The 15,516-nt window shown below is 41.3% G+C and overlaps 1 protein-coding gene across 1 annotated transcript in view; it reads left to right on the plus strand.

The window, feature by feature from the left end:
- Positions 1 to 15,516, plus strand: part of NUP210L (nucleoporin 210 like) — a 121,338-nt gene that overhangs the window by 87,236 nt on the left and 18,586 nt on the right. Inside the window, exons 30-34 of the mRNA XM_037050703.1 lie at positions 350 to 524; positions 2,731 to 2,906; positions 5,254 to 5,471; positions 7,509 to 7,645; positions 13,251 to 13,377. Of these exons, the coding sequence (XP_036906598.1) occupies positions 350 to 524; positions 2,731 to 2,906; positions 5,254 to 5,471; positions 7,509 to 7,645; positions 13,251 to 13,377 (833 nt within the window). The remainder of the gene's footprint in view (positions 1 to 349; positions 525 to 2,730; positions 2,907 to 5,253; positions 5,472 to 7,508; positions 7,646 to 13,250; positions 13,378 to 15,516) is intronic.

Below are 15,516 nucleotides of genomic sequence, written 5' to 3' on the forward strand. Positions count from 1 at the left end.
AGTCAGGGCACATGCCTGGGTTGCAGGCCAGGTCCCCAGTAGGGGACACATGAGAGGCAACCACATACTGATGTTTCTCTCCCTCTCTTTCTCCTTCCCTTCCCCTCTCTCTAAAAATAAATTAATAAAATATTTTTAAAAATTAAAAAAAAACGTGTTTTTTTTTTTTTAAAAAGGTAAGCGTAATCCACAGGCAGACTTTTAACTGAGGAACAAATAAACACACAATATGGAGAATGGCAAGCAGTTTCCTCGGAGAACAGCCTTTAACAGTGTTCCTGGCAACCTCTCCTCCTTCCTTTCTGGTCAGAGTCCCCAAGAGATACCACTTGCTCTGTTTGTTCCCTAGGGAAGGGGCCGCCTTTGTGAGTTCCCGTGTTCTCAAGTGTTTCCCTAATTCATCCGTCATTGAAGAAGACGGTGAAGGGCTCCTGAAAGCTGGTTCCATTGCAGGTACTGCTGTGTTGGAAGTCACTTCTATAGAACCTTTTGGAGTCAACCAAACAACCATAACTGCAGTTCAGGTGAGTTCAAGGACTTACTCAGAACAAACTAATAAATAAAAGGAATACCATGGCCTTAAGAATCAGATTTCCTTTTTTAAGAACTGGAAACTTATCTGGAAATCCAAAATAAACTATAAGAGGACAATATTGACATCATTCTAAACCATCAATTAAAGTGTACTTTAGAGTTCATGGCATTAACCTCAAATTGGTATGATTGTCTTTAAGACATATTTGGCCAAGAGAATTGGTGTAGGAGAAATGTAGAATTGTTGCTATTAAAATTTGGCAATTTTCAGAAAAAATTTTAGAATTAGCCCTGGCTGGTGTGACTCAGTGGATTAAGTGATGCCTTGCCAACCAGGGGGTTGCAGGTTCAATTCCTGGTCAGGGCTCATGCCTGGGTTGTGGGCCAGGTCCCCAGTGGGGGGCACATGAGAGGCAACCACATATTGATATTTCTCTCCCTCTCTCCTACCCTTCCCCTCTCTCTAAAAATGAATAAATAGCCCTGGCTGGTGTAGCTCAGTGGATTGAGCGTGGGCCTGCGAACCACACAATCGCAGTTTGATTCCCAGTCAGGGCACATGCCTGGGTTGCAGGCCAGTTCCCAGCAGGGGACTTGAGAAGCAACTGTACATTGATATTTCTCTCCTCTCCTTCCTGTCCCTTCTAATGATAAATAAATAAAATCTTAAAAATATATAAAAAATAAAAATGAATAAATAAAATCTTTTTAAAAAATTAGAAAATTCCTCAGCCCTGGCTGGTGTGGCTCAGTGGATTGAGTGCCATCCTGTGAACCAATTCCCTGACTGGGAATTGAACCCCCAGTCCCCAGTTGGGAATGCATGAGAGGCAACCACACTTTGTTGTTTCTCTCTTTCTTTCTCCCTCCCTTCCCCTCTCTCTGAAAATAAACAAGTAAATAAATCTTAAAAAAGAAGAAGATTCCTCAGAGATAAGTTAGTCTAATATACACATCAGAACTGCCACCAAAAACAGCAAGATGCTGCAGCACACCGACTACAGGATGAGGTGCATCCTGCAATAAGGTCCTATTGTCGTTGGCACCTTCAAGGCTTTCAACAAGTGTATGAATTTGACCCTATGTGACTGTGATGAATTCAGGAAGATCAAACCAAAGAACTGAAAACAAGCAGAGAGAGAAGCGAGTCCTAGGTCTGGTGCTGCTTTGAAGGGAAAACGTGGTTTCAATGACAGTAGAGAGACCTCCTCCCAAAAAGCTGCTGGGGGCTCAGGGATCAGCAGGGCTGCTGGCAGAGGAATCCCAGTGGGTGTTCCCATGCCTCAGACCCCTGCAGGACTTGCTGGACCAGTTTATGGGGCTGCTGGGCCATCCCAACAGGGCCTCCTCCCGCAGGAATATGCTCAACCAAAGCCCTAGACTCATCTTGGCCCTCCTTAGCTCCCTGCCTGTTTCCTGAAAGACTGTATATAGTCCTTTTATATCCACGTGGCCTGTTAAACAAATTTATAATAAACTCTTATGTTGGTCCTTTTATGTATATTATCTCTTCTACCACAAAAACCCTATGAGATAGGCATTATTGTCCTTATTAAACTGACAAGAAATCTAAAATCTAGAATGACTAAAGGAAGCTATGAAATGAAGCTAGGACTCAAAGCTGGACTTCTCTTACTGTTATCATAGCTTATCTCTTATGGTGTAAAAACAATCTATAATATTTTTAAAAAGATTTTATTTATCTATTTTTACAGAGAGGGTAAGGTGGGAAATTAGAGAGGAAGAGAAACTTTGATGTATGAAGGAAGTAATCAATCAGTTGCCTCTTGCACTCCCTGAACTGGGGACCTGGCCCATAACCCAGGATGTGCCCTGACCAGAACTGAAGTGGAGCTTTTCAGTTCACAGGCTCAATCCACTGAGCCACACCAGCCAGAGCTATAATATTCTTCATAAATGATCCATTATTTAACAATATTGAGCACTCTGCACAAAATAGATGAATTGCAGTCCTTTCCTCAAAAAGCTCCAGCTTCTCTTAACATTCCCACAGCTTTAATAACTAAAAGCCATTTCCTGTAGTATTTTTCACTCTGTTTTAAGTCATCTAAAATCAAGAGCTATTTCCTATAAAAGAGAAACACTGTTTTTATCATTGCTCATAAGTCTCAGAATATGGTCACAGCTCCTCTCCAGTGCGCTCTTCTCTGTACCAGTAAGTTTTATCTCCCACAGGTGGCACCTGTGACATACCTTCGAGTAAGCAGCCAACCCAAGCTATACACAGCTCAAGGAAGGATGCTGTCAGCCTTTCCCCTGGGCATGTCTCTAACCTTCACTGTTCAGTTTTATAATAGCATCGGAGAGAAATTTCACACACACAATACCCAGCTTTATCTGGCTCTAAACAGGTATGGCGGTCAAAGGAATGGTGTTGACACTGTGGTAGAAATTCTTGCTGAGTAGGCTAGTGATACATAGCAGCTCCAGTAAATTGCTCTCACGTTCTGCACTTTGTTTGAATCTGATCGTTGTTTCTTTCATTAAGATGGAAAAAGACCAGAGTGGTATTAGTTGTTCAATGAAGAAAAAAAGTTCAGGATATTTTGAATCTGGCAAGTTCTAGTTCACACAAAGTTTCATAGGGAGCTAACTGGAGTATTATAAAAAGCCATACTGGGACTTCCAGCCAAGATGGAGGCGTAGGCAGACACACTGTGCCTCCTGACACTACCAAAAGAATGACTACAATGACAAATTTAAAAACAAAAAATGACAGAAAATCAAACTGTATGGAAGTCCAACAACCAAGGAGTTAAAGAAGAAACATTCACCCAGACTGGTAGGAGAGGCAGAGATGGGCGGCTGGGCGGTGGCTGGCAGACCCAGCAAGATGGCTGGTGGAGTGGGTGGTCCCACATTCACGTGCAGATAAACTGGGAGGAACAACTCGGGAGTGAGAGACAGACCATTCAACTGAGGGTTCCAGTGTGGGGAAATAAAGCCTCAAACCTCTGATTGTGGGGGTTGAGGTGGCAGCAGAAGAAAGTCCCAGCTTCACAGGAGAGTTCACTGGAGAGACCCACAGAGTCTGAGAATGTGCACAAACCTACTCACCTGGGAATCAGCACCAGAAGGGCCCAGTTTGCTTGTGGGTAGTGGGGCAAGTGACTGAAAACCATCAGAGTGGAGTAAGCACCATTGTTCCCTCTTAGACTCCTCCTCCACATACAGCTTCACAATGCAGCTACATGGGTTGCCCCACCCTGGTGAACACCTAAGCCTCTGCCCCTTTTATGTAACAGGTGTGAAGAAAAAAAAATGGCCCAAATGAATGATCAGATCAAAGCTCCAGACAAAATACAACTAAGTGATAAAGAGACAGCCAACCTATAAGATGCACTGTTCAAAACACTGGCAATCAGCATGCTCACAGAATTGGTTGAATATGGTCACAAATTAGAGGAAAAAATGAAGGCTATGCCAAGTGAAATAAAGGAAAATGTACAGGGAACCAACAGTGATGGGAAGGAAACCCAGACTCAAATAAATGGTGTGGACCAGAAGGAAGAAAGAAACATTCGACCAGAACAGAAAGAAGAAAGAAGAATTTTTAAAAAATGAGGAGAGGCTTAGGAACCTCCAGGACACCTTTAAATGTTCCAACATCCAAATCATAGGGGTACCAGAAGGGGAAGAGGAAGAGCAAGAAATTGAAAACTTATTTGAGAGCATAATGAAGAACTTGCCCAATCTGGCAAAGAGAGTTCCAGGAAGTCCAGGAAGCTCTGAGAGCCCCAAAGAAGTTGGACCCAAGGAGGAACACATCAAGGCACATCATAATTACATTAGCCAAGATTAAAGATAAAGAGAGAATCTTAAAAACAGCAAGAGAAAAGGAGACAGGTATCTACAAAGGAGTTCCCATAGGACTACCAGCTGATTTCTTAAAAGAAACCTTGCAGACAACAAGAAGCTGGAAAGAAATATTTGAAGTCATGAAAGGCAAGGACCTACATCCAAGATTGCTCTATCCAGCAAAGCTTTCATTTAGAATGGAAGGGCAGATGAAGTGTTTCCCAGATAAGGTCAAGTTAAAGGAGTTCATCATCACCAAGTCCTTATTACATGAAATGTTAAAGGGACTTAGCTAAGAAAAAGATGATAAAAAATATGAACAGTAAAATGACAGTAAACTCACAACTATCAACAACTGAATGTGAAACAAAAACAAACTAAAGAAACCAGAACAGGAACAGAATCACAGAAATGGCGATCACATGGAGGGTTACCAGTGAGGAAGTGGGTGGGGAGAGAGGGGAAAAGGTAAAGAATAAGTAGCATAGATAGTAGAAGATAGGCAGGGGGAGATTAAGAATAGTATGGGAAATGTAGAAGCTAAAGAACTTGTATAGATGACCCATGAACATGAACTAAAGGCAAGGGAATGTGGGTGGAAGGAGGTACACAGGGCAGAGGGAAATAAAGTGGGGGGGGGAATGGGACAACTCTAATAGCATAATCAATAAAATACATATTTCTAAAAAGCCATGCTGAAAAAAAAGCCTTACTGGGCACTATATATATATGAAGGTAATAGACTAATCTCTGGCCCCTAGTTGCTCACACCCCATTGTAGAATTCCTTCCAAATTTCTGAGCTGTTGAATATAAGGTGTTGTAAGAGGATCTGCCCTCACAACTGTTTTCCTAACTATTGCCTCTTTTCAGAATTTCTGCCTTTCATGTCTCCTTTCAGAGATGACCTACTGCTTATTGGACCAGGGAACAGGAACTACACTTACGTGGCCCAGGCTGTGAACAGAGGAGTGACACTTGTGGGGTTCTGGGATCGGCGGCACCCAGGCATGGCGGACTATATTCCTGTAGCTGTGGAGCACGCCATTGAGCCAGACACCAAGGTTACCTTTGTTGGAGATGTCATCTGCTTCAGTACTCACCTCCTCAACCAAAACGGTCTGGATACCTTCCCTTTCTTAACCCAACTGACTGGATTACAAAGCAACTCATCCCTTGGAGGATTTTTTTCTAAATTATCTAAAATCTTAGGGCCTCTCTTAGAAAGAAAATGTTTTTATATGTTTTATTATTTTCATGCCCATTTCTCTCAATAGCCAGTCATTATAGCAGACCATCATATTTATTAAGTGCTTATTAAATGCATAGCTCTATGTAGTGTAGGGTACTGTGCCTTTTCGATTTCCAATTTCTGAAGGAGGATACACACTAAGTTGAAGTAAAGGATGAAAAAAAGGAAGGAAAGGACAATAAGGCTTTTGTTCTAAAAACCAATTTTGTGTATAGTGTTTTGTGAGGCCCATTGGAGGCCTAACTCCTATATATATCACTGTAATAAGGTTTAGCCTATTTTCTTGATGAACAAGAGCATTTCAGATCTAAGAAGTACTACTGAGTTCAAGAAAATCAGTCCTGCCCTGGCTGGTGTAGCTCAGTGGATTGAGCGCAGGCCTGCAAACCACACGATCGTGGTTCAATTCCCAGTCAGGGCACATGCCTGGGTTGCAGGCCAGTTCCTGGTTCCTGGTGGGGGATGCATGAGAGGCAACCATACATTGATATTTCTCTCTCTCTTTCTCTCTCTCTCTCTCTCTCTCTCTCCCTCTCTCTCTCTCCTTCCCTTCCCCTCTAAGATAAATAAATAAAATCTTAAAAAAAAAAAAGAAAATCAGTCCTTCACCCTGGCTGGTGTGGCTCAATGGATTGAGTGCCAACGTGCAAACAAAGGGTCGCTGGTTTGATTCCCAGTCAGGGCTCATGTGTGGGTTGCAGGCCAGGTCCCCAGTGGGGGGCACATGAGAGGCAACCACACATTGATGATTCTCTCCCTCTCTCCCACTCTTCCCCTCTGTAAATAAAATCTTAAAAAGAAAAAAATCAGTCTTTAGTTAACAAATGATGTTAATTCTTTGGACTTACAGATATAGCATATTTCTAAGTGGTACACACTGACGGTGTACGCATACAAATAATCCATCCAAGTAAGGCAGGCTTTGGCTTCGTATCCTCTCTGGGAACTATGGATGTATGTGTTTAGGGAAAGTGATTTAATGTTGGACCTGACTTTAACATTAACTATATATTTTGGACTTGATACAAAGGGAACTCTATTCAGACTAAGTTCTCCAAACCTGTAATTGACTTGTAAGCGCCCTATACTAACACGTAATCCAGGGCTGGTGAGCTAACTCTGCTTTAATGTTGACAGAGTAATGCCATGATCGTTAATCTCCTGTCATTGAGGCAAAGGCTCTTTTACTCTCTTTGTCAGGATTGTCCTCCTGTCTCCATTCTGGAATATTCTGGGCATCCCAAATCCATACCACTTTGGATGAAGAACCAAAAGGGCCACATGCCAGGATGAGTAATCTAGCCTAACCTTTGGCATTCCTCTGCCACCTTGTGATTTAAGCCAAAATGAATCCTTTCTCCTGCCAGTTGTCACTTTCTTACAGTCTGTGCTGGTATCAATTGGTAGTTCAAAGCAGAATTTATCCTTAGCGGGGTCTAAACAAAGTTTAACCAGAGAGTTATCCGCATGTAAACTGAGTTTTTCTTTAAGGAGGACTAAGTACCTTTTATGATTATGAAGGTTAGTAAGTAGTTCTTATTCATTCATTCATTCATTTACTTAAATCCTCACCTGAGGATGTTTATTGATTTGAGATAAAGAGAAACAGCAATGGTTGCCTCCCTTACATGCCTAGACCAGGGATTGAACCCACAACCTTTTGGTGTACAGGACAACATTCCAGCTGAGCCGCCTGGGCAGGGTGGTTCTTATTCTGCTAGCATGATATGTGAAAGGGATCCTGCCATTCAAAAAACAAAGATATCTTCAAAGTTGAATGTTCCTCGTCGGGGGAGAGATCCAGATGCTTGGCTGGTCCAATGATTTGGAGTGGGTAAAGTTAAAGTGACTACCAATGTGTAACAAAAGGCCGCAGTCAGGTGCTTGCTCTTCTCTTTTCCTAGGTGAACCCGGGATATGGATGATCTCCACTGACAATATTTTACAGACAGACATTGTCACTGGGGTAGGAGTGGCCAGGAGACCAGGAATAGCAACAATCTTTCATGACATCCCAGGGCTGGTGAAAACATATCGAGAGGTAAACCTGATACCAAGGTTAAAGAGACAAGGGCAACTATTTCTATATATGGGAATATGCATATAGAAAAGAAATACACTCACATATCAGAGGTAAAAATAGCCAACAAGCTTTATTGGAACATGAATGGAAACACTATTAGGATCCTTAACCAGAAGAATGACTTGATTTATATCACTATGACTACTGGTTGGTACTAAACTGTAGGAACAAGGGTAGAAGTTGAGAACCCGGTTGGGAGGTTATTATTGCAGTAACCTAGGTGACATATGATGGTGGATCAGGGTGGTAGTAGAGGAAGTCATGAGCAGTTGAACTGATAATATATATATATCGTTAAGGTGGTCAAGAATGATTTGACATTTTTGACTGGACAACTAAAAGGTCAAAGTTGCCATCAAATGAAACGGGGAAACTATAAGTGGAACAGTTTTGGAAAGAAGGTCAGCTCTGAACATGTAAAAATTGGACATGAGGTAGATGTGTATAAAAGTCTGGGAGTCACTGGCATAGAAATGACATGTGAAGCCATTAGATCACCAAGGGAATGAGTATAAGCAAAAAAAAAGGTCCAAGGACTGAGTTCTGGGGCCATTCTAATATTAAGAGTGCTGAGAGCCCTGGCTGGTGTAGCTCAGTGGATTGAGTGCGGGCCTGCGAACCAGACAATGGCGATTCGATTCCCAGTCAGGGCACATGCCTGGGTTGTAGGCCAGTTCCCGGCAGGGGCCATTTCCTAGCAGGAGATGCATGAGAAGCAACCATACATCGATGTTTCTCTTCCTCTACTTCCCTTCCCCTCTAAAAATAAATAAATAAATATTTAAAAAAAAAAAAAGAGTGCTGAGAGAAGAGGAGGAACCAACAAGAGAGACTTAGAAGAATGACCAGTGAAGTAGGAGGAAAACCCAAAGATTTTGGTGTCCTGTAAGCCAAGTGAAGACAGTACTTGAAGAGGAAGGGAGTGATCAACCACGTCAAATGCTATCAATAGGTCAAGTAAGCTGAAAACTGAATCTTGACTGAGGATTTTTAGAACATGGAGACTGGAAACTGATGAGTAATTTCAGTGAAAGTGATAGGAGTGAAAGTGTGATTGGAGAATTGGAAAAGAGGACTTAGGGACAGTGGATAATAGGACAGCTCTTCAAGAAGTTGGAACCAAGTCTGTTTTGTTGATTATTTTTTAAAATCAGAGAAGTAATGACTTGGTAATGATTCAGTAAAGAAGAAAAATTTGATGAAGGAGTAGGGAGAATTGCTGAAGTGATATTCTTGAGTATGTGAAATGGGTAAACAAATGGAGAGGTTGGCTCGATGAAGCCTTTTCAATTTTCCCTCAGATACAGGTACAGACAGTATCCTTCCTCTGTGCTGGAAGAACTTGTTGGTTCCTCTTTTCATTCCTCAAATGTAACATTCTTTGAGCATCTACTATGGGCTTGGCACTTTGCACCTATTTTTTAATTTTGATTTTACATCCAGTACAACTATCACTTTTTAATCTCCACAACCTGCAAAGTAAAGTATTTTATTCATGAGTAAATTGCCCAATAAATGGCTATACAGTATCTGGTGCATTCTTTTTTTTTTAAAAGATTTTATTTATCTTCAGATGGGAAGGGAAGAAGAGAGGGAGAGAAATATCAATGTATGGTTGCCTCTCATACATCCCCTGCTGGGAACTGGCCTGCAACCCAGGCATGTGCCCTGACTGGGAATCAAACCATGATCCTTTGGTTCGCAGGCCTATGCTCAATCCACTGAGCTACACCAGCCAAGGCCCTGGTGCATTCTTTTAAGGAGCTCACAGTCTAGTGGTGACATAAATAATTACATGTAGACTGCATAAATAATGAAAACATAATTAATTGATCACTGCTTTACTAGTGGTATGTCAGATATCCTCTTAGAATACAGAAGAAAGTCATTAATTCTGTCTAGAAATTAAGCCTAAAGTTTTCAGAGGTAACAATTAAACTGAATCTTGAGGATGAGGTATTTATTTGACAAGAAAGTCGCAAGAAGGCATTTTAGACCAAAGACATAGATGTGCAAAGGCACATAAAAGTGTATGTTGTTTCCCCTGTCTGGTGTGGCTCAGTTAGTTGGACATCAACCTGCAGAGAAGTTGCCAGTTTGATTCCCAGTCAAGGGTACATACCTTGGTACTGGGTTCAGTCCCCAGGTGGGGTATGTGTGAGAAGCAATGGATTAATGTTTCTCTTTCACACTGATGTTTCTCTCCCTCTTTCTCCCTCTTTCCCCCCCCTCTAAAAATAAAATCTTTTAAAATATATGTATGTTATGTTTGAAGACCAACAAATAAATCAGGGTGGCTTTAGCATAAGTTTACAAGGAAAGAGAGGGGAAAAGTTATTAACATCCAAAAAAAGAACTTGTATGAAGAGCAGATTAAGAGCCCTGCCTGGGAACCAAGTTGGTTAGAATGTCATCCTTATACTATTGTGGGTTCAATCTCCAGTCAGGGTACATACAAGGATCAACCAATGAATGCATAAATAAGTGGAACAACAAAGCAATGTTTCTCTCTCTCTTAAATCAATGAACTTAAATAAAATGTTTTTAAAAAACAGATAAGAATGTTGAAGACAGAGATAATGAGAGGACAACCAGAAAAAAAGATTGAGAAGGGTCCAAGTACTACAAAACCAAGGAGAGACTTCTGGCCAAGATGGAGGCATAGGTAGATACACTGTGCCTCCTCACACAACCACAAGGACAATGACAAATTTTAAAACAAAAAACAAACAGAACTGACAGAAAATTGAATTGTATGGAAGGCTGACAACCAAGGAGTTAAAGAAACATTTATTCAGACCAGTATGAGGGGTGGAGATGGGCAACCAGGGCAGAGAGCACTCACAGCAAGGTGGCAGCTTGAGGATCAGTGCAGGCAAGGCCATGGCTGGCAGAGCAGGTGGTCTCACATTTGCATGTGGATAAACTAGGAGGAACAACTGGGGAGTGAGACAGACCACCCAACCCAGGGTTCCAGCTTGGGGAAATAAAGCCTTAAAACCTCTGACTACAAAAACCTGTGGATATTGCAGCAGCAGGAGAAACTTTCAGTCTCACAGGAGTTTGTTGAAGAGACTCACAGGGTCCTAGAATGTACATAAATCCACCCACCTGGGAATCAGCACCAGAAGGGCCCAGTTTGCTTGTGGGTAGTGGAGCAAGTGACTGAATGAATGACAGCCAAGAGCCAAAAAAGTGGCATTGTTCTTTCTCGGACCCCTCCCCCACATACAGCTCCACAACACAGCAATGTGGGTTGCTCTGCCCTAGCGAATACCTAAGGCTCTGTCTCTTACTACATAACAGGCACACTGAGACAAAAAAAATATGGCCCAAATGAAGGAACTGATCAAAGCTCTAGGAAAAATACAACTAAGTGATGATGAGATAGCCAACCTATCAGATGCAGACTTCAAAACACTGGTAATCAGGATGCTCACAGAATTGGTTGAATATGGTCACAAATTAGAGGGAAAAGTGAAGGCTATGCAAAGTGAAATAAAGGGAACCAACACTGACAGGAAGGAAACCAGGACTCAAATCATTGATTTGGAGCAGAAGGAAGAAATAAACATTCAACCAGAATAGAATGAAGAAAAAATTTTTCAAAAAAATGAGAGGCTCCAGGACAAGTTTAAACTTTCCAACATCCAAATCATAGGGGTACCAGAAGGAGTAGAGGAAGAACAAGAACTTGAAAACTTATTTGATAGCATAATGAGGAACTTGCCCAATCTGGCAAAGAAAACAGAGTTCTAGGAAGTTCTGAGAGTCCCAAAGAAGTTGGACCCAAGGAGGAACACACCAAAGCACATCATAATTACATTAGCCAAGATTAAAGATAAGGAGAGAATCTTAAAAGCAGCAAGAGAAAAAGAGACAGATAAAGGAGTTCCCATCAGATTGTCAGCAGATTTCTCAAAAGAGACCTTAAAAGCAAGAAGGGGCTGGAAAGAAGTATTCCAAGTCGTGAAAGGCAAGGACCTACATCCAAGATTGCTCTATCCAGCAAAGCTTTCATTTGGAATGGAAGGGCAGATAAAGTGCTTCTCAGATAAGGTCAAGTTAAAGGAGTTCATCACCATCAAGCCCTTATTATATGAAACATTAAAGGGACTTATTTAAGAAAAAGATTATAAAAATATGAACAGTAAAATGACAATAAACTTCAACTATCAACAATTGCATGTAAAACAAAAACTAAAACTACAACTTGAACAGAATCACAGAAATGGAGATGACATGGAGGGTTATCCATGTGATATGGATAGGAGAGAGGAAGAAGGGAGAATGAGGAAAAAAGTGCAGGGAAGAAGATGCATAATTGGTAGGTACAAAAGAGACAGGGGGAGGTTAAGAATACTATAGGAAATGGAGAAGCCAAAGAACTTATATGTACGACCCATTGACATGAACTCAGGGGGGCGAAATGCTGGTGTGAGAGGGATTAGAGGGCAGAGGGGAATAAAGGGGGGGATGGGACATCTATAATAGCATAATCAATAAAATATTTTTTTAAAAAAAGAAAACCAAGGAGAAATGCAAGGTGTCACAAAATGCAAGAGAGGGAATGGGCGATGGTGTCAGAAATTAAAAAGATCATTTACACTCCAATTTGTATACTTTGTAAAATCCTCATTTAATTATTCACTAACTAGCAGACACTCATTGAGGAGGCCTCTTATATGTCAGCAATTCTGCTAGGCTCTGGAAATACAAAGATGAGAAAGACAAAACTCCTGCCCTTACTGAGCTCTTAATGTAACTAACTTGGTTTTAAGGCCCTTGAATATTTTTTTAAAATGTGGTAGTACCAAGGAAACTGGACAGTATACTGCATTTATTTATTTATTTTTAATTATTTACTTATTGATTTTAGAGCGGGGGGAAGTAGGGTAGGGGGGTATATGTATTCATTGGTTGATTTGGTATGTGCTCTGACCAGGAATCAAACCACAATATTGGCACATCAGGTGACACTCCAACCAACTGAGCTACCTGGCCAGGTGTATATTGCATTTAAATTGAAGATATCTGAGGGGGAAAGGCTCATCATCACCTCTCTTTCTAATGATTAAGCACTAGCCTTATATACAAGGCACAGTACAGGATACACAGGGATAAATTAAGATTCTAAGTTAAAGAACTTAGAGCCTAACAGGAGGAAATTTATAACAAGTATAAAAATACCTACAATATAAAGCAGAACATTACAAGTATATTGAGAGAACGCAAAGTATCTTGAAGTTGAAGTTTCAGACAAGGTTGAGATTATATGCAACTAAACAGAGAAAACTTTCTCAAGTTGCAATTGTCTTCAAAGGCATTTTAATAGGGAGTCATACAAAGAGAAGATATGTCAGAAGGAATAATGAACAAGACCTTCTTTTTGAAAAAACATGTTATTTTCCCATAAGATTTTGAGGTTCTCAAACATGTGATCACTAGAAGGGCAATTTGTGTGAAACAGACACTTTTGGTTAAGTAAGTTTTGAGGGGTGAGAAGGAGGGAACCAGATTCTGTAAGAACTTAGGTATAGACTCTCCTTTGGTTTCCTGACAGGTGGTTGTCAATGTATCATCCAGATTAACACACAGTTATGACCTCAAGACTTACCTCACCAACACCCGCAATTCAACTGTGTTCAAGTTCTTCATCATCACCGGCAGAAATGGTGTCAATCTTAAAGGTCAGGAATCTCTTCATAAGTGTGAGTGATTGTTCCCAATTCATTTACCCCTTTAAACTAGCAATACAAATTTCCTTTTATTTCAAAATTGACTCCACCTTAACAAATAAATCATTTGGGAGGTATGAGACCTCAGAAATTATGACTGGATTAAAGATGTGAAACAGGCTCAACCTAGTCCCTACTGTCTTTGTAGGTATATAACCCTGCCCTAGAAGAGGAGGTAGCCTAGATCAGGGATTTCCAAACATGGCTAATTTTCTTTTTCCTTTTTAAAAAAGATTTTATTTATTTATTTATTTTTTGAGAGAGGGAAAGGGAGGAAGAGAGGGAGAGAAACATTGATGTGTGAGAGATACATATTTCAGTTTCCTTTCTCACACCCCCAACTGAGGATCTGGCCCTCAACCCAGTCATGTGCCTTGACTGGCAATCAAACTTGAACTGGCAACCTTTTTCCAGTTCGAAGGCCAGCACTCAATCCACTGAGCCACATCAGCCAGGGTGAAACATGGCTGATCAAGGAAATTCGTTTTTTAAGATAAGAATCTCTTAAAAATACAGATTCTTGCCCTGGCCAGTTTGGATCAGTTGGTTGGAGCATCATCCTGTAACTGAAAGATTGCAGGTTCAACTCTCAGGACAGTGCACATACCTCCATTTGGGTTCAACTGTCAGCCAGAGCATATACTAGGTTTTGGATTTGCTCCCCAGCCAGGGCACATACATGAGGCAACCAAATGATGTTTCTCACATTGATGTTTCTCTATCTCTCCCCCTTTTTCTCTCGCTCTCAAAATCAATATGCATATTTTCAAATGAAGATTTTTTTTTAATTATTGGTGAAAATGAAGTATTTTTTAAAAGATTTTATTTATTTATCTTTAGAGGAGAAGGGAAGGAGAGAGGGAAACATCAATGTATGGTTGCTTCTCATGTGTCCCCCACTGGGAACTGGACTGCAACCTAGGCATGTGCCCTAATTGGGAATCGAACCACAATCCTTTGGTTCACAGGCCCATGCTCAATCCACTGAGCTACACCAGCCAGGACTTTAATTTTGTTTTAGAAAGAACAAATTCAAGATCTTTTCTTTTTTGGTCAAGAGAACATTCAAAACCAAGTGGAGAAGTCCAGAATATAATTACTGAATTACTATCTATAAAACTTAGGAAATTTTATATGTCAACCATAATTGAAAAATTAAATTTAAAAAAGTCAGGATAGGACGTCCACCAAGATGGAGGTGTAGGTGGAAACACTGTGGCTCCTCTCACAACCAAGTTTAAAGTCAACAAAGTTTCAATAACAAAAACACAGCCAAAACACAGAAAATTGAACTATACAGAAGTCTGACAACAACGAACCATTCACCCAGACTGGTAAGAGGGGCGGAGCCAGCAGTGGAGCAGGGTCAGCCAGGAAAGATCTCCTGACCCAGGTGGGCAGGCAGCCGTGGGCGGATCCCAGGTGTGGGGTAGCAACAAGCAGACCCAGTAAGGATACAAGGCGGCTGACTGACCTTGGTCACACATTTGTGCAAAGATAAACCAGCGAAGGAGCAAGTAGTGAGAGAGACCCCACAAGCCCCAGCGGCAGGAAGCAGCAGAGGGGACTGCCACTGCCACTCTTGGACCCTGCCCCCAACATACAGCGTCACAACTGAGCGACTGGGTTGCCCCACCCTGGTGAACACCTAGGGCTCCACTCCTCATACGTAACAGGTGTGAGCAGACCAAAACATGGCTCAAGAACTTAAAAGCCCCAGAGCCAACAACTCTAAGTGACCAAGAAATAGCCAACCTATCAGATGCACAGTTCAAAACACTGGTGATCAGGATGCTCACAGAACTGGTTGATTTTAGTCACAAATTAGAGGAACAAATGAAGGCTAAACTAGTTGAAAAGAAGGGAAATGCACAGGAAACCAATAGTGCTGGAAGGAAACGGGGACTCAAATCAAGGGAGTGGACCAGAAGGAAGAAAAAAAAGACCAAACAGAAAAATATGAAGAAACAAGAATTCAAAAAAATGAAGAGAGGCTTAGGAACCTCCAGGACATCTTTAAACGTTCCAACATCCAAATTATAGGGGTACCGGAAGGGGAAGAGGAAGAGCAACAAGTGGAAAATTTACTTG

This window comes from Sturnira hondurensis, unplaced genomic scaffold (genome assembly GCF_014824575.4).
Source record: "Sturnira hondurensis isolate 20B ecotype Veracruz unplaced genomic scaffold, ASM1482457v3 Scaffold0006829, whole genome shotgun sequence".
In the NCBI taxonomy this organism is placed as follows: domain Eukaryota; kingdom Metazoa; phylum Chordata; class Mammalia; order Chiroptera; family Phyllostomidae; genus Sturnira; species Sturnira hondurensis.